Genomic DNA, 20,027 nt, shown 5'->3' with positions numbered 1-20,027 from the left:
CAATTTTCTGAGTGAAATAGGAAGCCAGGTCATGAGCTGAGAATGAGCAAGGAAGGAGAATTAGAGGCTTGAGGAGAGAAGGAAAGATGTGAAATAGACATCTAGGAGAGTGAAAGGATTAGGGAAGTGTAATACCACCACCAACTTATACTACCACAAGAAGTATATGACAGCACCAGTCTCAACACAGCCTTGACAGGAGTGGGTAGACTAATCTTTCAATATTTTCTAAACTGTTAGGTTAAAAAAAAATCACACTGCTCATTTAATTTGCATCTCTGATCACTAGTGAGGTTTAACACCTAGTCATATTATTGGCCACTCTAGTTCCTCTTTTGTGAATTGTCTGCTTCTTTCCTTTGCTCATTTTTTTATTTAATAGCATATTAGTATTAATATTTTCCTTCATAGGTTTGTATGAATCCTTAAGATAATAAGGGTGTGAGATAGTAGAAAACATATATTGTTCTCTGACCGCAGTTCCTGGCATGCTGCTGCTGCTAAGTTGCTTCAGTCGTGTCCGACTCTGTGCGACCCCACAGACGGCAGCCCACCAGGCTCCCCCATCCCTGGGATTCTCCAGACAAGAACACTGGAGTGGGTTGCCATTTCCTTCTCCAATGCATGAAAGTGAAAAGTGAAAGTGAAGTTGCTCAATCGTGTCCCACTCTTAGCAACCCCATGGACTGCAGCCTACCAGGCTCCTCCATCCATGGGATTTTCCAGGCAAGAGTACTGGAGTGGGTTGCCATTGCCTTCTCCAGTTCCTGGCATAGAGCACCTAAAATCTTTGTAATTTCCTAGGTGGTAAGAGCACTCCTGTGCTCAGGATCCTCCCAGACCTCATCCTATGTATCTCTTCATCTGGCTGTTCACCTGCATCCTTTATCATACCCTTTAATAAACTGATACATGTAAGTATGTATTTCCCTGAGTTCTATGAGGTGCTTTAACAAATTTATTGAACCCGAGAAGGGAGTTGTTGAAACCTCAAAACTATAGCTAGTTGGTTAGTAAGAAGCACAGGTGATAACCTGGGCTTGCACCTGCCATCTGAAAGTGTGTGAGGGGTGGGGCGGTCCTTGGAATTGAGTCCTGAACCTGTGCAATCTGACACTATCTTCAGGTAGTAGTGTTAGAATTCAGTTAAATTGTAGGATACCCAGCTGGTATCACAGAAGATTGTTTGGTGCGGGGAAAACTCACCACATGTTTAGTGACTAGAAGTGTCAAAAGTGAAGTACTCTATGTGACAGTGGTAGTAGTGTGAGAGAGAGGAACACACAGGGAAGAACGACACAGGGGGGGATAACTAGATTTTTCCCTATAGAGTAGGTAGAAACTCAGTTTCTCCTTTTCAACCATAATTATAATTTCAACCATAATTATAATTTTTTTCTAAGTATCTGAAATAATTTAAGCCTAATGAAAGATTTACTCTATCAAAATTCCAATCAAAACGTGATGTCCTCTAGGCATGGATGCACAGGCAGGAAATGGGGCACATTACCTTAAGTGATGCAAGGGGATGTTCTGGTCCCAAGAGGCTCCAGTGAAAAGCAGCCAGGTCCTCATCTGGGAGAATGTGATTACCTATAAAGTATATCTGTCATTTATTGACTGTACAAATGTTTTCTTAGAATCTCCAGGCCATGAATGGACTTTGGGGAAAAAAGACAATCAAATAATTCATACATATCTATGTTCTTAATTTAACAACTACAGTATGTTTGATTATCTACTATGAATCACATACATTATATATATCATCTTTATACTAACTGTGTATGGTAATATTATCTCCATTTTTATAGATAGGAAAACAGGTTTGAGCAAGTCTCTTGACTTTACCCAAGGTGTCACATCTAATAAGTGCCCACACCAGGCTAAGAATCTAGGACTGTCTGGCTCCAAAGTACATGCTATTTTCTGTCACCTGGTTATGCTGCCTTTTATAATAATAGCCACCAACTGCTGACTGCCTACTAAGTGCTGGGCATTTTATATATCTTATTTCATTTAATCTTATCAATAACACTGTGAGGTATTATTATTCCATTTCACAGATGAGGAAACTGAAACCAGGAGGTGTAACTTCAGTGATTTGTCCAAGGCCTAATGCCAAAACTTGTGCTGACTCCACTAGATTGCTGCTGCTACTGCTGCTAAGTCGCTTCAGTCGTGTCCGACTCTGTGCGACCCCATAGACGGCGGCCCACCAGGCTCCCCCGTCCCTGGGATTCTCCAGGCAAGAACACTGGAGTGGGTTGCCATTTCCTTCTCCAATGCATGAAAGTGAAAAGTGAAAGTGAAGTTGCTCAGTCGTGTCCGACTCCTAGTGACCCATGGACTGCAGCCTACCAGGCTCCTCCGTCCATGGGATTTTCCAGGCAAGAGTACTGGAGTGGGGGTGCCATTGCCTTCTCTAGACTCCACTAGATTATCCAAGCTCAAATCCTTTGGGATTATAAACAGAGGTCACACCTGAGACAAGATATTAATTTTCATGCTGTCAGTACTTGGAAAACCAAATCAAAGATAATCAACAGTCTGCAGTAACTTTGAAATACATTTTTTAAAGAAAAACTGATGGATGGATATAAAGACAGATATACGATAAAGCAAGTTTAGTAAAATGTTATTGGCAGAATACAGGTGGTAGAAACAGGATTTTCAGAGCAAATTCTTGCAGCTTTGCTGTACTTTTGGGACTTTTCATAATAAAATGTTAGCACAAGAGAAACAAAAAGAAAAATATGCAGAATGATTTGTGTTTTTGATCTAAAGTTAAACAGTGGGGAAGAGATGCTAATGCTCTGAGTGGGAAACCAAAGTTACCTAGGGCTAATAAGATATTTGGCCTAAGACGGTACTCTGCATAAAATACTTACAGAATGTAATGGAAGAAAAAGTTTTACAAGAATCAAAATAATATTCTGGAATATCCTGTATTAATAAATAATAAAACATGCTGAGTTTCTAGTAAGAAGCCCCAAAGCACAGTGTTTGGCGTGCAAATTTTCAGAAGATAAATCCAACAGTGATAACCATTGCTCTGGTTTTCATCTCTTAACACTGAAAGAGGAAACTTACATGATCATTAGAGTCTGTTCTTTGGACCACCTACCTAGCAGTGCAGCAAATATGGGAAAATTCATCCGCTTCAGGCCTAGCTGCTTGGCTACCTCCTGCATCAGAAACTGGTTGGTGGTGAGGTTCTTTCCATTCCAGCTCAGCTTCAGAGCATGGGAACTATAGTAAGATGGAATATTGTAGAGCGCATACTCGGAGTCATGGGCAAGAAGACCATGGAAGCCATTTTCCCTGAAAAAAGCCACCACTTCCAAATGGTGGTCTTCAAGGCTCTGAAAGACCTAGGAGGGAAAAAGAGAACACATCATGCAACAAAAGCTGACCTATATTTGTTTAAAAGTCAGAAAGGCTAGAAACTGAATTTTATAGTTTGTTGAAATTTAAGACTAAATATAATATAACTAAATATAAAACTAAAAAGGGCTTCCCTGGTAACTCAGCTGGTAAAGAATCTGCCTGCAATGCAGGAGACACCAGTTTGATTCCTGGGTTGGACGTTTCCCTGGAGAAGGGATAGGCTACCCACTTCTGTATTTTTGGGCTTCCCCAGTGGCTCAGCTGGTAAAGAATCTACCTGCAATGCAGGAGACCTGGGTTGGATCCCTGGGTTGGGGAGATCCCCTGGAGTAGGGCATGGTAACCCACTCCAGTACTCTTGCCTGGAGAATCCCCATGGACAGACTACAAGTAGCCCTGGCGGGCTACAGTCCATGGTGTCACAAAGAGTCAGACACTACTAAGCACAGCACAACACAAGGCTGAACAAAATACTCTTAAAATAAAGAAAGCCTTTCCTAGCCTAAACTGGATTATTCCTGTAAACACAGGCAGCATTATCCATTTGTTCATTCAAATGACCAGTTTTTTGACTCCCTGCATGGAACTATGGCCTGAAGCTCTTTAAAAGAATATTGAAATTAACATGGTTTATAGTATTTAAGTTTTTACTTTAAATAATAATAGATGAGAACTTTGTTAGAAAGATAATAAAGCTATTATATACTGCTTAGTACCTTCTATATACTGTGTGTGCTTTACATACATTATCTCATCAACAGAACAATCAAGGACAAGGCAGATATAAATGAAAAAACATACAAGTGGAAATAGACATAGAAAGGTTAAATAACATATAACTAGAGCCTGAATCTAAGTTCATCTAACTCTTTTTAAAAAATCCCTGCTCTCTTTCTTGGGAGCACCTTGGCCCACAGGGCACCTAAATGGGGCGCTTCCAACAGTTAGAAGCCAGAAACTTCACTCTATTTTAGAAATGGAAAAACTAAGGGTGTGAGAGGTTGGCTGCCCCCAAAGTTGCATAATGAGGGTGTATACACAGGTATACAAACCTAAGCTGATCTGACTCCAGAATGCACACTTCCCATTCTACCAGGCTTCTTCCTGGAGAGCACTATTTTTAATGTAATAGAGGCAGACTGTTAAGTGCCCTTCTTGTGCACACATCTATTGCTCTACATAAAGGATACTAAAGTGATTTGCATACTGGTTCTGCCATACTAAGTTCCTTGACTGCAGAAACTTTATAATCTCTGTATTCCTGGCTCCCACATAAGATCTGATGCACTGCAGTATGAATAATAGTTACTAACAGATACTGAACATATACTATGTGCTAAGTAATGTTCCAATTATTTTACATGTATTAATTCATTTCATACTCAAAACAATCCAATGAGGCTATAACTATTATTATTATCTCCATTTTACATCTCTAAGGTCACACAGCTGGAAGGAATAAAGCCTGGAGTTTGTCTCCAGAGCCTACAGACCTCAATAATTTTGTTGAACTCAATTGACTTAATTTTTAATTTAAGTTTTAGAGGAATGGTAGTTCTTCTGGCGGAGAAGGCAATGGCAACCCACTCCAGTGTTCTTGCCTGGAGAATCCCAGGGACGGGGGAGCCTATTGGGCTGCCGTCTATAGGGTCACACAGAGCCGGACACGATTGAAGCGACTTAGCAGCAGCAGCAGCAGTTCTTCTGGAGTCTGACAGGAGTTTCAATGCATTAAGCTTTCTCTAAGCTATGGAAAGAGGCTCTAGTTGCAGTACAGAGCCATGTCACATATTAAGTCACAGCAGAAGGAGGGACACTTGTAAGCAAATAACAAAGCAAGGTCTGTATTTATTTGATATCCAGGCAAAGGAAGCAAAAAACCTTACTTTGTGCCACAACATATTTATGTCTAGAGTTACAATTAACTCCAGATGGGTCTGGGTAGGGGTACAGTTTTGGGCTATCCCCTGGTGACAGTTTCTTCCAGCATATACCTCTCATACCAGTCACTGACTGAGCATCTATCTACATTGTACCAGGCACAGTGCTGACTGTGATACATTCTTTCTCATCATCAAAACCTGACTATGTTGGCATTATAAGTCCTGTGGTTCTGGTAAGGAAACTGAGGCTCAGAGAAGTGATGTGGTATGTTCAGGGCTACAGAGCTGGGAAACAGGAACCCAGATAAGACTGACACCAAAGCCCATGGTCTTTCTACAACATCACATTACCTTTAGCTGGTATGTAGTTGATTATGCCACCATCCAAGTGATTTCAACCCTAGAAAGTCAAAGACTAGTGATCTTTAACAAATTTGATGGCTCTCATAAGGAATATAAATCACAATCACCTGGAAAGCATTTTCAAAATCTACAAACCTGTGCCTCACCTCAGATCTGCTGAAACAATCTCCTGAAGGTGACTGGAATGCCTATATTCCAAAATTAGCTTCCAGTAGGTTCTGATGCACACTCCTAATTAAGAACCATTGAGCTAATCTAATTACTCATTAAAAAAAAAGTTGTATTGAGGTATAACTGACATACAGAATTATTACACATTTAAAGTGAAACTGAGAGTCACTCAGTCATATCCGACTCTTTGTGACCCCATGGACTAACAGTCCATGGAATTCTCTAGGCCAGAATACTGGAGTGGGTAGCCTTTCCCTTCTGCAGGGGGTCTTCCTAACCCAGGGATTGAACCCAGGTCTCCCAAATGAGAGAGTCACTTCCTAGGCAGGTTGATAAGAAGTCTAGGGGTCCCCAAGGAGGGACGGGTCTGGAATTCTCAAGGAGGAAGAAAGAACAAACTTTTTTTCCTCTACATTCCTTAGGATTATATAACAATAATGTATCCTGCCTGAGGATAGTCTCTGGATTAAACCCTCTGGCTAATCCTGTTATCTTAAAATGTAAATTATGGGAGTAGGTCTGGTGAGGTTTTTACAGTTCAGTTCAGTTGCTCAGTCCTGTCCCACTCTTTGCAACCCCATGCATCCCAGCACAGGACAGCCAGGCCTCCCAGTCCATCACCAACTCCCAGAGTTCACTCAAACTCATGTCCATCGAGTCGGTGATGCCATCCAGCCAACTCATCCTCTGTCGTCCCCTTCTCCTCCTGCCCCCAATCCCTCCCAGCATCAGAGTCTTTTCCAATGAGTCAACTCTTCGTGTGAGGTGGCCAAAGTATTGGAGTTTCAGCTTTAGCATCAGTCCTTCCAATGAACACCCAGGACTGATCTCCTTTAGGATGGACTGGTTGGATCTCCTTACAGTCCAAGGGACTCGCAAGAGTCTTCTCCAACACCACAGTTCAAAAGCATCAATTCTTCAGTGCTCAGCTTTGTTCACAGTCCAACTCTCACATCCATACATGACTACTTGGAAAACCATAGCCTTGACTAGATGGACCTTTGTCGGCAAAGTAATGTCTCTGCTTTTGAATATGCTATCTAGGTTGGTCATAGCTTTCCTTCCAAGGAGTAAGCGTCTTTTAATTTGATGGCTGCAATCACCATCTGCAGTGATTACTGCTTCCACTGTTTCTCCATCTATTTTCCATGAAGTGATGGGACTGGATGCTATGATCTTAGTTTTCTGAATGTTGAGCTTTAAGCCAACTTTTTCACTCTCCTCCTTCACCTTCATCAAGAGGCTTTTTAGTTCCTCTTCACTTTCTGCCATAAGGGTGGTGTCATCTGCATATCTGAGGTTATTGATATTTCTCCCGGCAATCTTGATTCCAGCTTGTGCTTCTTCCAGCCCAGCATTTCTCATGACATACTCTGCTGCTGCTGCTAAGTCGCTTCAGTCGTGTCCGACTCTGTGCGACCCCATAGACGGCAGCCCAACAGGCTTCCCCGTCCCTGGGATTCTCCAGACAAGAACACTGGAGTGGGTTGCCATTTCCTTCTCCAATGCATGAAAGTGAAAAGTGAAAGTGAAGTCGCTCAGTCGTGTCCGACTCCTAGCGACCCCATGGACTGCAGCCCACCAGGCACCTCCTTCCATGGGATTTTCTAGGCAAAAGTACTGGAGTGGGGTGCCATTGCCTTCTCCGGATGTACTCGGCATATAAGTTAAATAAGCAGGGTGACAATATACAGCCTTGACGTAGTCCTTTTCCTATTTGGAACCAGTCTGTTGTTCCATGTCCAGTTCTAACTGTTGCTTCCTGACCTGCATATAGGTTTCTCAAGAGGCAGGTCAGGTGGTCTGGTATTCCCATCTCTTGAAGAATTTTCCAGTTTATTGTGAGCCACACAGTCAAAGGCTTTGGAATAGTCAATAAGGCAGAAACAGATGTTTTTTCTGGAACTCTCTTGCTTTTTCCATGATCCAGCGGATGTTGGCAATTTGATCTCTGGTTCCTCTGCCTTTTCTAAAACCAGCTTGAACATCTGGAAGTTCACGGTTCACGTATTGCTGAAGCCTGGCTTGGAGATTTTGAGCATTACTTTATTAGCATGTGAGATGAGTGCAGTTATGCGGTAGTTTGAACATTCTTTGGGATTGCCTTTCTTTGGGATTGGAATGAAAACTGACCTTTTCCAGTCCTGTGGCCACTGCTGAGTTTTCCAAATTTGCTGGCATATTGAATGCAGCACTTTCACAGCATCATGTTTCAGGATTTGACATAGCTCAACTCGAATTCCATCACCTCCACTAGCTTTGTTCATAGTGATGCTTTCTAAGGCCCACTTGACTTCACATTCCAGGATGTCTGGTCTTTACAACCTCCAGACATTCTTTTGATTCACTGTAAAGTATATAACTCCATTGCTAACACTAGCAAGTGGGTACTCTTTCTGCCCCCTTCTGATGCCTATGTCAGAAGCTTTCTCTATCTCTTTTATACTTTAATAAAACTTTATTACGCAAATGCTCTGAGTGATCAAGCCTCGTCTCTGGCCCTGGATTGAATTCCTCTCTTCTGGAGGCCAAGAATCCCAGCATCTTTTCATGGTTCAGCAACAACTGTTCACACATTACAGGTGGATTCTTTACCATCTGAGCCACAAAGGAAGCCCAAGAATACTGGAGTGGGTAGCCTATTCCCAGATCTTCCTGACCTGGGAATTGAACAGGGGTCTCCTGCATTTCAGGCAGATTCTTTAAAAACTGAGCTATAATTAAAGTGCACATCAAAGTGATATGATATACATATGCCCAATTACTCATTTTGCTGCTTAAGCAACTAGCCCCCTAGAAAAGATAGATGACTTGACATGGTTACCTAGTTAATCTGTAGCAGAACCAAGATTAGAACAAAAGTCTCATGATGCCAGGTATAAAACTTCTTTCACTGCATATTCTGGGGTAAATAATGGAAAACAAGAGAACAATAATATCATAATTCCCCAGCACCCTGGTCCTACCTGGCTAGTTTCCTAGCTACCCTTCTCTAAGATTACTGTTTCCTTTTCTTTGCTCCCTTGGTTTCCCTGCCTAGAATACCATACTGCCTCTCTTTTCCAATGTTCCAAATACTTTCCATAGGCCCCCTCTTACATTTCTTTCCTCTTAACTCTTACAGCACCGAGACAGTTGACACCATCAAGAAGTAACTCAACAATATCATCACCTGCCAAGTTGTAAGACCACAGATTCCTTGGTACTCTCATGTGTATCCTCCACAGTCCTAACCAACACTTAGAGAGGACATAGAGCTGGGGTTGACAGAATAGCAAAGAAAGGCCTACACAGGTTGTAAAAAGGGAAAGCAGCTCTGGCAAATAATAGGGCACTATCATCTGAGTATTTGACTTCAACAATTGATGTACCAGTGTCACTGGGAAAAGTCTTCCTGGACCGCAGGTTATTTAGATATCAAGTAGCAAAGTAATATTAGGTATCAACTGAGTACCTACTATGTACCAGGCACTGTTCCAAGTATACCTCATGTCTATTAACCTTCCAATAACATCATGATGCATTATTATCTCCCTTTTACAGATGACAGAATAACAAGGCTCAGAGGTTGAAGAACTCGACCAAAGTCACACAGCTAAAAAATGAAGCTAGCCAATATGCACATGAAAAGATGTTCAACATCATTAGTTATTAGAGAAATGCCAATCAAAAAACCACAATGAGAAACCAATTAAGACATACTAACATGGCTATAATTTTTAAAATGTAAAATAACAACAGTGTGGAGAAACGAATCCTCCATACATTGTTGGTAGAAGCATAAAATGGTGCAGTCACTTTGGACAACAGTCTGGGAGTTCCTCAAATGGCTAACATGGGGTTATTACACGATCCAATAATTGCACTCACAGATGTATATATACAAGAGAATTAGAAACATACATTCACACAAAAACTTGTACATGAGTGTTTGAAGAATTATTCACAAAAGTAAAAAATGGAAACAACCCAAATGTTCATCAACTAAAAAACAGATAAACAAAAGAGAGTATATTAATAAGAGGGAATGTTATTCAACCATAAAAAGGAATGAAATGCTGATTCATGCTACAACATGAATGCATCTTGAAAAAATTATAAAGTGAAAGCAGCCAAATACATATTTAAAAAAAAATTTATTTGGTTGCTCCAGGTCTTAGTTAATACACTTGGAATCTTTAGTTGTGGTATATGGGATCTACTTCCCTGACTGGGTATTGAATCCTGGTCCCCTACTTTTTCAGTGTAGCATCTTAGCCACTGGACCACCAGGGAAGTCCCACAAACAGACTTATTTCCAATAAATTGTCCAGTATTGGAAATATACAAAGATGGAAAGATAGTGGTTGCCAGGGACTGGAGGAACGAAAATTGGAGAATGACTGCTAGCAGATACTGGGTTTCCTTTTGGGGATGATAAAAAGAGTCCTGGAATTTGATAGTAGTAATAGTTGCACAATTCTGTGAAGTAACTAAATGACACTGAATCGTATACTTTAAAATGGTGAGTTTTATGGTGTGTAAATTATATCTCAGTTTTTTTTTTTTATCTCAGTTTTTTAAAAGTGGAGTTAGGATTAAAATTTAGCTCTGCCCACAAATCCTAAGCTCACTAATGCACTTTAAAAGCTTTTGATTATGGAAAATTTCAAAATAGAAAGGTAAGGAGACTAGCATAATGAACCTTCATGACACCATTATCCAGTTTCATATATCAATGTTAAGTCATTCTTCTTTCATCTGCTTTCTTTTGTATGGCATTTTTTAAATATAAGTTTTTACTGTGATAAGAAAAATCACACAACATAAAATTTACCATCTTAAACCATTTTATGAAGTGTATAATTCAGTGATAAATATACTCATCTTGAGACAGAGCTCTAGAACTTTTTCAACTTAAAAGTCTGAAACTTTATACCCATTAAACAACTCCCATTCCCCCTGCCTCAGCCCCTGGCAATCGCCTTTCTACTTTCTGTTTCTATGAATTTTACTACTTTTGGGGGCAGTCAAACAGTATTTGCCCTTTTGTGACTGGCTTATTTCAACTTAATGTTTTCAAGGTTCATCCATGTTGTAGCATGTAGTAAGATTTTATTCCTTTTAAGGATGAACAATATTCCATTGTATGTATATACATCTTCTTTCTTTATCAATGGACATTTAGGTTGCTTCCATTTCTTGGCTATTGTGAATAGTGCTGCTATGAACATGGGTGTGCAAATATACCTTTGAGATTCTGCTTTCAGTTCTGGATAAAGACCTAGAAGTGGAATTGCTGGATCATATGGCGATTCTACTTTTAATTTTTAAAGGAAACTCTATATTGTTTTTCATAGTGGTTGCATTGTTTTAGATGCCTGTCAACAGTGCACAAGGGTTCCGATTTCTCTACAACGTCACCAACACTTATTTTCCTTTTTTAAATAGTAGTTATCTTAATGAGTATGAAGTAATAGCTCACTGTGGTTTTGATTTGCACTTTTCCAATGATTGGTGATATTGATCATCCTTTCATATGATCACTGGTCATTTTTGGTACACTTGAAAGCAAGTTTCAGATATCAAATGACCTCTAAATACTTCATTATGTACCTGTAACAGAGACTTAAAAATGACAAACATGCTATTATTTCACTGAATAAAATTAACAAGAGTTTCTTAATAATACCCTGTCTCAAGGAGTTCTCCGGTGGCCTAGTGGTTAAGATTCCAGGCTTTCACTGCCATGGCCGAGATTCAATCCCTGGTCAGGGAACTGAGTTCCCAAAAGCAGCATGGAGGGCCTAGAGGAGCTATTCCACGTTCAAGGTCAGAAGGGGCGGCGGTGAGGAGATATCCCTCGTCCAAGGTAAGGAGCAGTGGCTGCGCTTTGCTGGAGCACCCATGAAGAGATACCTCACGCCCAAGGTAAGAGAAACCCAAATAAGACGGTAGGTATTGCAAGAGGGTATCAGAGGGTAGACACACTGAAACCATACTCACATAAAACTAGTCAATCTAATCACACTAGGACCACAGCCTTGTCTAACTCAATGAAACTAAGCCATGCCCATGGGGCCACCCAAGACGGGTGGGTCATGGTGGAGAGGTCTGACAGAATGTGGTCCACTGGAGAAGGGAATGGGAAATCGTTTCAGTATTCTTGCCTTGAGAACCCCATGAACAGTATGAAAAGGCAAAATGATAGGATACTGAAAGAGGAACTCCCCAGATCAGTAGGTGCCCAATATGCTACTGGAGATCAGTGGAGAAATAACTCCAGAAAGAATGAAGGGATGGAGCCAAAGCAAAAACAATACCAAGCTGTGGATGTGACTGGTGATAGAAGCAAGGTCCAATGCTGTAAAGAGCAAAATTGCATAGGAACCTGGAATGTCAGGTCCATGAATCAAGGCAAATTTGAAGTGGTCAAACAAGAGATGGCAAGAGTGAACATCGACATTCTAGGAATCAGCGAACTAAAATGGATTGGAATGGGTGAATTTAACTCAGATGACCATATATCTACTACTGTGGACAGGAATCCCTCAGAAGAAATGCAGTATCCATCATGGTCAACAAAAGTCTTCGAAATGCAGTACTTGGATGGAATCTCAAAAACGACAGAATGATCTATGTTCATTTCCAAGGCAAACCATCCAATATCACAGTAATCCAAGTCTATGCCCCAACCAGCAACACTGAAGAAGCTGAAGTTGAATGGTTCTATGAAGACCTACAAGACCTTTTAGAACTAACACCCAAAAAAGATGTTTTTTTCATTACAGGGGACTGGAATGCAAAAGTAGGAAGTGAAGAAAAACCTGGAGTAACAGGCAAATTTGGCCTTGGAATAGGGAATGAAGCAGGGCAAAGACTAATAATAGAGTTTTGCTAAGAAAATGCACTGGTCATAGCAAACACCCTCTTCCAAAAACACAAGAGAAGACTCTACATATGGACATCATCAGATGGCCAATACCGAAATCAGATTGATTATATTCTTTGCAGCCAAAGATGGAGAAGCTCTATACAGTTAGCAAAAACAAGACCAGGAGCTGACTGTGGCTCAGACCATGAACTCCTTATTGCCGAATTCAGACTTAAATTGAAGAAAGTAGGGAAAACCACTAGATCATTCAGGTATAACCTAAATCAAATCCCTTATGATTATACAGTGGAAGTGAGAAATAGATTTAAGGGCCTAGATCTGATAGATAGAGTGCCTGATGAGCTATGGAATGAGGTTCGTGACATTGTACAGGAGACAGGGATCAAGAACATCCCCATGGAAAAGAAATGCAAAAGAGCAAAATGGCTGTCTGGGAAGGCCTTACAAATAGCTGTGAAAAGAAGAGAAGAGAAAAGCAAAGGAGAAAAGGAAAGATATAAACATCTGAATGCAGAGATCCAAAGAATAGCAAGAAGATATAAGAAAGCCTTCTTTGGCGATCAATGCAAAGAAATAAAGGAAAACAATAGAATGGGAAAGACTAGGGATCTCTTCAAGAAAATCAGAGATACCAAAGGAACATTTCATGCAAAGATGGGCTCGAGAAAGGACAGAAATGGTATGGACCTAACAGAAGCAGAAGATATTAAGAAGAGATGGCAAGAATACACAGAAGAACTGTACAAAAAAGATCTTCATGGCCCAGATAATCACAATGGTGTGATCACTCACCTAGAGCCAGACATCCTGGAATGTGAAGTCAAGTGGGCCTTAGAAAGCATCACTATGAACAAAGCTAGTGGAGGTGATGGAATTCCAGTTGAGCTATTCCAAATCCTGAAACATGATGCTGTGAAAGTGCTACACTCAATATGCCAGCAAATTTGGAAAACTCAGCAGTGGCCACAGGACTGGAAAAGGTCAGTTTTCATTGCAATCCCAAAGAAAGGCAATGCCAAAGAATGCTAAAACTAACGCACAATTGCACTCATCTCACACGCTAGTAAAGTAATGCTCAAAATTCTGCAAGCCAGGCTTCAGCAATATGTGAACCGTGAACTTCCTTATGTTCAAGCTGGTTTTAGAAAAGGCAGAGGAACCAGAGATCAACTTGCCAACATCCGCTGGATCATGGAAAAAGCAAGAGAGTTCCAGAAAAACATCTATTTCTGCTTTATGGACTATGCCAAAGCCTTTGACTGTGTGGATCACAATAAACTGTGGAAAATTCTGAAAGAGATGGGAATACCAGACCACCTGATCTGCCTCTTGAGAAATCTGTATGCAGGTCAGGAAGCAACAGTTAGAACTGGACATGGAACAACAGACTGGTTCCAAATAGGAAAAGGAGTGCGTCAAGGCTGTATATTGTCACCCTGTTTATTTAATTTATATGCAGAGTACATCATGAGAAATGCTGGGCTGGAAGAAACACAAGCTGGAATCAAGACTGCCAGGAGAAATATCAATAACCTCAGATATGCAGATGACACCACCCTTATGGCAGAAAGTGAAGAGGAACTCAAAAGCCTCTTGATGAAAGTGAAAGTGGAGAATGAAAAAGTTGGCTTAAAGCTCAACATTCAGAAAACGAAGATCATGGCATCCGATCCCACCACTTCATGGGAAATAGATGGGGAAACAGTGGAAACAGTGTCAGACTTTATTTTTCTGGGCTCCAAAATCACTACAGATGGTGACTGCAGCCATGAAATTAAAAGACGCTTACTCCTTGGAAGGAAAGTTATGACCAACCTAGATAGCATATTCAAAAGCAGAGACATTACTTTGCCAACAAAGGTCTGTCTAGTCAAGGCTATGGTTTTTCCTGTGGTCATGTATGAATGTGAAAGTTGGACTGTGAAGAAGGCTGAGCGCCGAAGAATTGATGCTTTTGAACTGTGGTGTTGGAGAAGACTCTTGAGAGTCCCTTGGACTGCAAGGAGATCCAACCAGTCCATTCTGAAGGAGATCAGCCCTGGGATTTCTTTGGAAGGAATGATGCTAAAGCTGAAACTCCAGTACTTTGGCTACCTCATGCGAAGAGCTGACTCATTGGAAAAGACTCAGATTCTGGGAGGGATTGGGGGCAAGAGGAGAAGGGGACGACAGAGGATGAGATGGCTGGATGGCATCACTGACTCGATGGACATGAGTCTCAGTGAACTCCAGGGGTTGGTGATGGACAGGGAGGCCTGGCTTGCTGCAATTCATGGGATCGCAAAGAGTCGGACACGACTGAGCGACTGATCTGATCTGAAACCTACTGAACAGACAAAAGACCTGTACCCCCAAAACTATAAGGTGCTAATTAAAGAAACTGAAGAGGACACAAAGAGATGAGACGATATACTACGTTCTTGGCTTGGAAGAATCAACATTGTCAAAATTACTATACTATACAAGGCAATCTACAGATTCAATTAAATCCCCATCAAATTATCAATGGCATTTTTCACAGAACTAGAAGGAAAAATCTTTAAGATCTGTATGGAGACAAAGAAGACCCGGAATACTCAAAGTAGTCTTGAATACAAAAAATGGAGCTGGAGGAATCAGGTTCCCCCAGATCAGGCTATAATACAAAGCTATAGTCATCAAAACAGTATGGCACTGGTACAAAAACAGACATATAGATCAATGGAAGAAGACTGAAAGTCTAGAAATAAACTCTAGCACACATGGTCAGTAATCTATGACAAAGGGAGCCAGACTGCACAATGGGAAAGACAATTTCTTCAACAAATGGTGCTGGGGAAAACAGGACAGCTGTATGTAAAAATGAAATTAGAACACTTTAACACAATACACAAAGGTAAACCGAAAATGGAATAAAGACCTAAATGTGAGACCATACACTATAAAACTATTAGAGGAAAACATAGGCATAACATTCTATGACATAAATAGCAGCAAGATTTTTTCAATCCATCTCCCAGAGAAATGAAAATAAAAACAAACTTAAACAAATGGAACCTAATTAAACAGAAAAGCTTTTGCACAGCAAAGGAAACCATAAACAAAATAAGAACACAACACAGACTGGGAGAAAATATTCATAAATGAGGTAACCAACTGGGGATTCAGTTCAGTTGCTCAGTCATGTCTGACTCTTTGTGAACCCATGGACTGCAGCACGCCAGGCCTCCCTGTCCATTGCCAACTCCCTGAGTTCACTGAAACTCATGTCCACTGAGTCGGTGATACCATCTAACCATCTCATTCTCTGTCGTCCCCTTCTCCTCCTGCCCTCAATCTTTCCCATGTATCAGGGTCTTTTCAAATGAGTCAGCCCTTTGCATCAGGTGGCCAAAGTACTGGAGTTTCAGCTTCAGCATCAGTCCTTCCAACGAACATTTAGGACTGATTTCCTTTAGGATGGACTGGTTGGATCTCCTTGCAGTCCAAGCTACTTTCAAGAATCTTCTCCAACACGACAGTTCAAAAGCATCAATTCTTCAGTGCTCAGCTTTCTTTATAGTCCAACTCTCACATCCATACATGACCACTGGAAAAACCACAGCTTTGACTAGACGGACCTTTGTTGGCAAAGTAATGTCTCTGCTTTTGAATATGCTGTCTAGGTTGGTCATAACTTTTCTTCCAAGAAATTAGTGTCTTTTTATTTCATGGCTGCAGTCACCATCTGTGGTGATTTTGGAGCCCCCCCCCCCAAAAAAAAAGTCTGCCACTGTTTCCCATCTATTTGCCTTGAACTGATGGGACCAGATGCCATGATCTTAGTTTTCTGAATGTTGAGCTTTAAGCCAACTTTTTCACTCTCCTCTTTCACTTTCATTAAGAGGCTCTTTTGTTCTTCTTCACTTTCTGCCATAAGGGTGGTGTCATCTGCATATCTGAGGTTATTGATATTTCTCCCAGCAATCTTGATTCCAACTTGTGCTTCATCCAGCCCAGTCTTTCTCATGATGTAGTCTGCAAATAAATTCAATAAGCAGGGTGACAATATACAGCCTTGACGTACTCCTTTTCCTATTTGGAACCAGTCTGTTGTTCCATGTCCAGTTCTAACTGTTGCTTCCTGACCTGCATACAGGTTTCTCAAGAGGCATGTCAGGTGGTCTGGTATTCCCATCTCTTTCAGAATTTTCCACAGTTTATTGTGATCCACACAAAGGCTTTGGCATATCAATAAAGTAGACCTAGTTGTTTTTCTGGAACTCTCTTGCTTTTTCGATGACCCAGCAGATGTTGGCAATTTGATCTCTGCTTCTTCTGCCTTTTCTAAAACCAGCTTGAAGATCTGGAAGTTCTCGGTTCACATATTGTTGAAGCCTGGTTTGTAGAATTTTTAGCATTACTTTGCTAGCATGTGAGATGAGTGCAATTGTGCAGTAGTTTGAGCATTTTTTGGCATTGCCTTTCTTAGGGATTGGAATGAAAACTGACCTTTTCCAGTCCTATGGCCACTGCTGAGTTTTCCAAATTTGCTGGCATACTGAGTCCAGCACTTCCACAGCATCATCTTTTAGGATTTGAAATAGTGCAACTGTAAATCCATCATCTCCACTAGCTTTGTTTGTAGTTACGCTTCCTAAGGCCCACTTGACTTCACATTCCAGGATGTATGGCTCTAGGTGAGTGATCACCTATCTGGGTCATGAAGATCTTTCCTGTATCGTTCTTCTGTGTATTCTTGCCACCTCTTCTTAATATCTTCTGCTTCTGTTAGGTCCATACCATTTCTGTCCTTTATCGAGTCCATCTTTGCATGAAATATTCCCTTGGTATCTCTAATTTTCGTGAAGAGATCTGCAGTCTTTCCCATTCTACTGTTTTCCTCTATTTCTTTGCACTGATCACTGAGGAAGGCTTTCTTATCTCTCCTTGCTGTTCTTTCGAATGCTGCATTCAAATGGGTATATATTTCCTTTTCTACTTTTAAAACAGGGGATTAGTCTCCAAAATTTACAAACATGCAGCTTAATATAACAACAACCCAACCAAAAAATGAGCAGAAGACCCAAAGAGACATTTCTGCAAAGGAGACAAACAGATGGCCAAGAGGCATGTGAAAAGATTTTCAACATAGCTAATTACTAGAGAAATGCAAATCAAAACTACAATGAGACATCATCTCACACCAGCGAAAACAGCTATCATCAAAGAATCCACAAACAGTAAATGCTGGAGAGGGTGTGGAGAGAAGGGAACCCTCCTACACAGTTGGTAGGGATGTAAATTGGTAAAGCCATTATGGAGAACAGTATGTAGGTTCCTTAAAAAATAGAGCTGCCATATGACCATGTAATCCCACTCCTGGGCCTATACCCAGAGAAAAGCATGGTCTAAATGGATACATGCACCCGAGTGTTCATTGCAGCACTGTTTACAATAGCCAGATGCTTTTGAACTGTGGAGTTGGAGAAGACTCTTGAGAGTCCCTTGGACTGCAAGGAGATCCAACCAGTCCATTCTGAAGGAGATCAGCCCTGGGATTTCTTTGGAACGGATGATGCTGAAGCTGAAACTCCAGTACTTTGGCCACCTCATACGAAGAGTTGACTCATTGGAAAAGACTCTGATGCTGGGAGGGATTGGGGGCAGGAGGAGAAGGGGACGACAGAGGATGAGATGGCTGGATGGCATCACTGACTCGATGGACGTGAGTCTGAGTGAACTCTGGGAGTTGGTGATGGACAGGGAGGCCTGGCTTGCTGAGATTCATGAGGTCGCAAAGAGTCAGACACGACTGAGTGACTGAACTGAACTGACATGGAAGCAACCTAAATGTCCACCAGCAGATAAATGAATAAAGAAGATGATGACTACTACCCTCTGAAGCACAATGAGTTCCTAGTCTAAAGTGGGCCGGTTCAGTTAACCTTACAATTTTCCAGGAGACTAAAATTATTTAGGTGAGATTAAACAACAATATATGCAAACAACTAATCAGAAAAGGAGCACATTTGAGCTTTAAAGAAAGTAGGAGTTGAGATTCTGAACAACTATCTACAGCTTTTAATTGCTGGCTTACTGTTCAGTCTAACGAACATGAATTGAGGGACTACAAATGTCAAGATGCAGATAGCACCGAGTAAGTCACTTAAAAAGAACACAAAAAGCTATAAGCACGGTACCACTGGAACACAGAGGAAAGACACGTAACCAGTCAGTGAGGTAATGCTTTCTAGAAGAAGCACACCTATTTATAAAATTCAAGGGAAAACAGCTCCCTGAGAAAAGTTTAATGTCTCATTTTCCAATGTAGACATGTAGTCTAAAGCTTTACTGTACTTAGTCACTCAGTCGTGTTTGACTCTCTGCGACCCCACAGAGTGTAGCTCGCCAGGCTCTTCTGTCCATGGGGATTCTCCAGGCAAGCATACTGGAGTGGTTTGCCATGCCCTCCTTCAAGGGTCTTCCCAACCCAGGGATCAATCCAGGTCTCCCGCATTGTAGGCAGATTTTTTTTACTGTTTGAGCCACCTGGGAAGCCCAAGAATACTAGAGTGGGTAGCCTATCCCTTCTCCAGGGGAACTTTCCGACCCAAGAACTGAACTGGGGTCTTCTGCATTGCAGGTGGATTCTTTACCAGCTGAGCTACCCAGGAAGCCCCTACTCTACAGCTGCTGCTGCTGCTAAGTCACTTCAGTCGTGTCTGACTCTGTGTGACCCGATAGACTGCAACCCACCAGGCTCCCCCATCCCTGGGATTCTCCAGGCAAGGACATTGGAGTGGGTTGCCATTTCCTTCTCCAATGCATGAAAGTGAAAAGTGAAAGTGAAGTCGCTCAGTCATGTCCGACTCTTAGCGACCCCATGGACTGCAGCCTAACAGGCTCCTCTCTCCATGGGATTTTCCAGGCAAGAGTATTGGAGTGGGTTGCCATTGCCTTGTCCATACTCTACAGCAGTGGCTTTCAAATTGTGCTTCCCAAACCAGGATTTGGAGAAGTGGACCAAATAACCAGACAGGGCAAGTGCTCCTATTTTCTCTTCAACCTGAGCTCATATTCTCCATCTTATCTATTTTGTATTTTGGCTCTTTCAAAAAATATCTTACTGAACAACATTTTGCATTTAAAAACAAGTGTAAGTATTTATCACTAGAATGCATGCTCCAATAAAGCCAGGATTTCTTCGTCTGTTTTGTTTACTGGTATACCTCCAGTGGATAGAACATCAGTGAACCATTTAGGGCTTCAACCAATATTTACTGAGCCAAGCACTGAAACATGCCAGGCACTGACCTAGGTGTTAAGATACAATAGTGAACAAGAGCCCCACATTCCTGTCCTCATGAAGCTGACATTCTAGTGAT

The 20,027-nt window shown here is 41.3% G+C and overlaps 1 protein-coding gene across 1 annotated transcript in view; it reads right to left on the bottom strand.

Moving 5' to 3' along the window:
* The window catches only part of FAM120C (family with sequence similarity 120C), a 122,599-nt gene that overhangs the window by 72,547 nt on the left and 30,025 nt on the right, over positions 1-20,027 (bottom strand). The window contains exons 2-3 of the mRNA XM_027534683.1: positions 3,128-3,374; positions 1,511-1,593 (exon numbers count right to left, since the gene is read on the bottom strand). Coding sequence (XP_027390484.1) covers positions 1,511-1,593; positions 3,128-3,374 — 330 coding nt within the window. The remainder of the gene's footprint in view (positions 1-1,510; positions 1,594-3,127; positions 3,375-20,027) is intronic.

This window comes from Bos indicus x Bos taurus, chromosome X, assembly GCF_003369695.1.
Source record: "Bos indicus x Bos taurus breed Angus x Brahman F1 hybrid chromosome X, Bos_hybrid_MaternalHap_v2.0, whole genome shotgun sequence".
Classification (NCBI taxonomy): Eukaryota; Metazoa; Chordata; class Mammalia; order Artiodactyla; family Bovidae; genus Bos; species Bos indicus x Bos taurus.
The sequence above is the reverse complement of the archived record's forward strand: the minus strand, read 5'-3'. Positions and strand labels throughout refer to the sequence as shown.